This window comes from Salarias fasciatus, chromosome 20 (assembly GCF_902148845.1).
Source record: "Salarias fasciatus chromosome 20, fSalaFa1.1, whole genome shotgun sequence".
Taxonomy (NCBI): domain Eukaryota; kingdom Metazoa; phylum Chordata; class Actinopteri; order Blenniiformes; family Blenniidae; genus Salarias; species Salarias fasciatus.
Window position 1 is genome coordinate 27,014,822 of NC_043764.1, and position 6,200 is coordinate 27,021,021.

At 46.5% G+C, this 6,200-nt stretch overlaps 2 protein-coding genes across 2 annotated transcripts in view; both read left to right on the forward strand.

Moving 5' to 3' along the window:
- Positions 1–5,828, forward strand: part of LOC115408253 (zinc-binding protein A33-like) — a 24,584-nt gene extending 18,756 nt beyond the window's left edge. The window contains exon 3 of the mRNA XM_030118899.1: positions 5,798–5,828. Within this exon, the coding sequence (XP_029974759.1) occupies positions 5,798–5,799 (2 nt within the window). The 3' untranslated portion in view covers positions 5,800–5,828. The remainder of the gene's footprint in view (positions 1–5,797) is intronic.
- The window catches only part of LOC115408254 (E3 ubiquitin-protein ligase TRIM39-like), an 8,228-nt gene extending 2,028 nt beyond the window's left edge, over positions 1–6,200 (forward strand). Inside the window, exon 2 of the mRNA XM_030118901.1 lies at positions 4,145–6,200. Within this exon, the coding sequence (XP_029974761.1) occupies positions 4,147–5,820 (1,674 nt within the window). The 5' untranslated portion in view covers positions 4,145–4,146 and the 3' untranslated portion in view covers positions 5,821–6,200. The remainder of the gene's footprint in view (positions 1–4,144) is intronic.

Genomic DNA, 6,200 nt, shown 5'->3' on the forward strand with positions numbered 1-6,200 from the left:
AATTAACCACTCCCCTTTTAACATACCATAACTTAATGACTACGGAAAAAGATGCAATAATGGGAAAACGTTAATACGGAATAAGAATGAAAATGATGATTAAATTGATTGGCCAATCCCAAATATAATAAGCTATGGTAACCTACAAACAAACCCAATTATTCACAACAAAACAAACTAAACATACTCCCAGCTACCCCACAAATAAGGTGTGTCTATGGGTAAGGGTGAGTTACACAGCCAGGGCGGCAGGCCCATTAAATCCTGCCTTCACAGAGACAGTTGCAGAGTTTGAGTATGCTCGAGATAAGGCATCAGGCATGATGTTATCTTTTCCTGTTATGTGATGTATGTCAAGATTATGAGGCTGTAGAGACAGAACCCATCTGATGGGTCTCTGATTAAGATTTTGCAAAGAGTTCAGGAATGTCAGTGGACTGTGATCAACAAGCAACAGTAGACAAGCAGTCCCACAAAACTCATTAATCAGCGTTTAGTGGTGGGAGCAGGAAATTCTGTAATGGCTGAAACTTTAGCATCAACTGGCCTCACATGACTCTGACCCACAGCCTTTCCCAGGTAGGTCACTGTGGCTTTTGCTCACTCAAACTTAAAGCAACACTAAGGAACTTTCAGTTTTCGTTGATTTTGGCGACGCCAGTGGACAAAAGCGGTAGTGTTTTGCCTGACCGAATACTACAGTTCCCATGAGGACTAGCGCGTGGTGTGGTAAAATGCTGCTCCCGGTGGCATGCTGTCGGACTGAACTCGCCTACATTTATTTCCAGTGGCTGTGTGAAGCAATGAGGTAATGAATCTAAATGAATCTAATGATGGCTAAACAATGTTATATCATGATGTGACGCATGCTGTAAAGCAGTCCGCCCATTTGGAGTTTTTTAGTGTGCAGGGTTCCTACCACCCTCCTCACAGCTGCTTAGTCCAAGTGAAAGCAATACTGACGCCCTCAGGCCGTGACAGAGGGGTCATTCAACTACTTGTAAGTGGAAGTATCATCACAAAAGATATTAAAATGTTTTATTAAGGTTGAAAAGTTCCTTAGTGTAGGTTTAACCAAGTTTACATTTACAGGTCCCATATTATGCATTTTTCACTTTGTGAAGAGTTTCTTATAATAGTATGTGTTGCCATAGCCTCATTATGAGGTTCAAATTTGAAAATTGTCTGCTTCCTCCTAGTGTTGCTACACCACATTTTGTGAAACTGAAACTGAAACTGAAGCTGAAATGGTCGAGTTTGAGTTGGGTCCGCTTATCCTGAAACGAGGGGATTTAAAGGGCAACTCTGGTTTTTTGACACCTGGATCTTATTTATAGGTGTGTGCATGCTCATATACTCACTCAGACAAACATCGTGCAGCTCGGAGTCCTTCAGAAGTTTTTAGATCCAACCGATTTAGCCGCACTTAGTGGGGGCCACGGCAATGGAGCTTTAGCGCGGGACATAATCTCTGCAAAATCGCTCATTTCAGCTATATTTCTTCATCCATCGCCAGTGTTATCATAAAGTCAGCTCGTCTACCGTCTTCAGGTGGGTCAGCTGACAGTTTTCGCTAACTTAGCCACAATTAGCTCAGATGGGAACGTTGCAGCTCCTCTCCCCAGCAGAGAAGCACTTTGAGTCAGCTTGGCTGTCACGGCGGAATACAGGGGACGAGGAGCTGGGGCTGAACTGTGACTGGGGAGGGGGAGCACCAGAGGGGGTAGAAACCTTAAACTAAGGAAAAACACAAAAACTCAACACAGCAAACCAAAAAAAGGAAGTGCACCACAAACTAAACGGAGACGACCACCACCAGGGGAATCCACCACCACCACCACTTGACTCCACCACCAGCTCCTAGAACAGAACAAAACAAATATTACAATTTATAGAAAAAATTAATTTCAGTTTTCCAGCAATGGAGGGAGGGATAAACAGTGTCCCAATTGCGCAGCCCTCCTTCAACGAGACTGCGACGAACAGAAGTCAAACCCTCCCTGTGGTTGGATGAGGCGCCGTCCTAACGGCGGCCACACTGAACGCAAGGAGAGGTTAAGAGCAGTACTGGCCGCGACAGGACAGGTCTGCACAGCAGCAAGCAGTGACAGCGGAGTGCAAAAGCAACAAAGCAACAAATAATTTGCAGCGGAGAGTCGAGGCAGGGCAAAACAGCAGCACGTCTGAAGTAAAAGTGGAGAAGAAATATTAGATTGGAATATTGGAGCTCAACCACCACAATAACAGACATTCCTTACCACTTTTGAGCAGAAATGCTGCTCCTCAAAAGGGAGAGGCTCGAGCCGAGAGCTGCACTGGTTGCCTAGTGACAATACAGAGGCTAAGTTAGGCTAAAGCTAAGCTAACTTAGCTACCGGAGCCCTGTACCCCCACGAATGAAAAATACGCTTACTAGCGATCGTGCCGCAAGAGGCGTAGGTCCGCGTCTAAATGAATGACTGTCCGTGCTAAAAATAGATGCTCTAATTAGAAAGGGATTTTTACAAATTTCCAAGAAGAGCGGAGCTCCTCTTACCTGCTGCGAGGCACCGAAGAACACGGAAGTGAGACGCCAGTAGGCGGGCAGATGCGTGAGGTCAAAGGGGGGCAGACCAAGAGACGGCACTTTTATGGATCACCAGCTGGCGCAAGTGGCCAGTGAGAGCCCAGGCCCTCAATTGAAATCCCACCTCCAACCAAAAAATGCCACATATAGGTAAAATAGCACCATTGCCTTGTGGTCATCACGAGAGTGACAAAGGCTAACGGCGACCTCCCCTACAGAAAAATCTGGAGTGGAGCCCCGAAGGCAGTTGGTCCTCGCATTGCGGCACCTTCCGGCAACTTCTGTGGCCAAGCTGGTACCAACTGTATGGGCCTGTCCCTTCCATTGGACACCACCAGCGAGGCTGAGAAGGGGGATCTGTCGACTGGGCATCTCAGTTCCTCCATAAAACTTCTCCCCTGCTTGAACATGATCTCTCTTGAGATCGACGGAGCTCGTCCTCATCGATAAATCAATGGACTGCCAAAAAAAAAAGTTCACAACTTGTCACACTGTACGACATGGATCTGAAAAACTTTTCCGTGACATGAAGTTTGCTCTGTTTGTAGAAAAAAGAAGAAGGAGAATATGGACACTGTTGTAGCTCGAAAAGACAGATGAATGTTGCAAAGGGAGTTTCAAGCATTGATCGTATATATAATGGATAAAACATGTGACCCCAAAACATGAAGCCTTCCCTGAAGTGCCAAAAACTTGCAATATTACAGTGTCCACTAGTGCCGCTACCCGGCAGAAAATAGCAGCCGGGGGAAAAAAAACCATTAGTGCTGGCTGGACATGCTGGGTTGCTGGGGAGAAAGCACCGCTTGCTGCTGCTGTCAGTGATGGGCGACGGCCCGACGGGCGCTTCTCTCCAGGAACCCTCCAGCCTGTGAATCCCCGAAGAGAGCCAAGATACTGTGCTAGCTGCCGGCACGGTGCGGCGGTGGATGTTCCGGGTGTTACTTGGGGACCTGGTCAAATGCACGAACACTGTAAATGTTATTATTGACAAGTAAATGAAATAAAACTCCAGCAGTTTACAGCAGACAATCACATGATCACACAACACCGCAGCCCCGCCCCTTGTCACTCTCTGGCTCTGCCCCCTCACTGTCTTTGTTTCGTCTCTGGCTCCAAAATTCCATCATGTCAGCCTCCGAGAGAGCCTCATTTGATGATAATAGAAACAAAGGGGTGACGTCATGAATGTTTGCCACTTGGTTTTAAGTAAGTACTTGTTAGCATCTACAAGCGTCGTATGTTACAGACTGTCATTTTCCAACAAAACACACTACATGTAAACGTCAGAAACATTGCCATGGATCGCAGCAGAAGTTCTATGACCGCCCCAAATTTCTGACACTGTCAGAATTTTGTTGCCGCTTATCTTTGGTTGCAGACGAAGATGTCGGCTGTCCTTTGACCTGGTTTCACAGTGCAACGCAGGACCTCGGATTTAGAGCAAAGATCAAAAATGATTCTCTCACAATAGTTATCTTTCGTCTAGGACGGACGGAAATCGCAATCTGTAAAGGCCTTTAGTAACACCATGTCATCAAACTGAGTTTCCTTTTTTTTATGTGTGTGTGTGTGTAGACATGACTGCAGCCAGCAGTTGCCATTCTGAGGACCAGTTTCTGTGCTCCATCTGTCTGGATGTCTTCACGGATCCTGTCAGCACCTCCTGTGGACACACCTTCTGTCAAAGCTGTATCACTCTGCACTGGAACACCAGCAACGTCTTCTCTTGTCCCGTGTGCAAACAGGTCTTCAAAGAGAAGCCAGAGCTCCATGTCAATAGGTTCATCAAGGAGATAGTTTCTCAGTTCAGACGTGAAACTCAGCAGGAGTCCAGCGGCGGCAGCTCAGAGCAAAGAGCTGCAGGAGGAGGCGTCCTCTGTGACATCTGCACCGGGACCAGAGTGAAGGCCCTCAAGTCCTGCCTGGTGTGTCTGACCTCCTACTGTGAGACTCACCTGGAGCCTCATCGCAGCAGGTTGGCCTTGAGAAGGCATCAGCTGATCGAGCCTGTGGAGGACCTGGAAGGACGCATGTGTCCGCAGCACGATAAACCTCTGGAGCTGTTCTGTCAGAGCGACCAGACCTGTGTCTGCATGCTCTGCTCTGTCTTAGAGCACAAGAACCACCAGTTTGTTCCTCTGAGAGAAGAGGCCGATGCCAAGAAAGCCGAGCTGGGGAAGGTGGAGGCCGAGATCAGGCAGATCATCCAAGAGAAACGTAAGAAGGTGAAGGAGATCAGAGAGGCAGTGAGGGTCAATAAAGAGTCTGCAGACGAGGAGAAAGCAGAAGGTGTGGAGGTGTTCAGAGCTCTGGTGCAGGCTGCGGAGGACGGCCTGAAGAAGCTCATCAAGGACATCGACGAGAAGCACAAAGCCAAGGAGACGCTGGCCAACAGTCTCCTGGGAGACCTGGACCAGGAGATCTGTGAGCTGATAAAGAAGAGCTCTGAGCTGGAGCAGCTGTCACGCTCTGATGACCACCTCCACCTCCTCCAAAGCTTCCCAACACTGAAGGCTGCTGCCCTGAGCATCCAGGACTCGGTGGAGGACAGTGTGAGTGTTCCGCTGTACAACGGGATGGTGGTGAGAGCCGTGACTGAGCTGGAGAAGACCATGAGGATGAGGAGGAAGAAGCTGTCTGAGTCCGAGCTGAGGATGGTCCAGAAGTATGCAGTGGAGGTGACTCTGGATCCTGAAACAGCAAACTACTGGCTCCACCTGTCAGACAACAAGAAACAGGTTCATGATGAGAGTGTATGGAAAGAACTTCCTGAAAATCCAAAGAGATTCAAGTATTCTCTCTATGTTTTAGGGGAGCAGAGTTTCTCATCAGGCAGATTTTACTTTGAGGTTCAGGTGAGAAAAAAGACAGAGTGGGATGTCGGAGTAGTCGTGGAGTCAATTGACAGGGAGGAAACACAGAAACAAACACCTAAGAATGGCTATTTTGTTTTTTGTCTGCTAAACAAGAATGAGTACCTGGTATGTACCTCTCCTTCGCTCAGCCTCAAGCTTCAGTCTCATCCTAGGAGAGTTGGGGTGTTTGTGGACTATGACGAAGGTCTCGTCTCCTTTTATGATGCTGACACCGCAGCTCTGATTTATTCATTCACTGGCTACTCCTTCACCGAGAAGCTCTTCCCATTCTTTAGTCCTGGTTATAAAGGAGGTTCTTCAAACTCTGCTCCTCTGGTCATTAGCTCTCTCAATGAAATTGGTGAAATTTCTGAGCTTTCTGATTTGTTTGGTTAGTGGAGCAAAAACCACTGTCCTGCCCAAAGTCAGTCAACAATTCAGATTCAAACATGTTAATGTACCAGGAATGATCAAAATGACAATTTGGAATAAAGAAGTTGACTCTCTAAAGTTTGTTTTTATGTTTAAATCATTATCAAAAGTGACTTAGAATTCAGTGTCTGATCCAATCTAGTGTAAGTCAATGACATGCAGTGTTTAAAATTTTAATATTTTGTTGTTGTTTTTGTTGTTGTCATTCTTTTCATAATAAGATGGTTTGTTAAAGAATTTGTAAAAATCTTCTCATAAAAATGTTCAATGAACTGTTCAAATGTCATAAAAACGAAGACTGATTACCAGTAAACTTCTAAAATAAAATGATCCGGATATTTGAA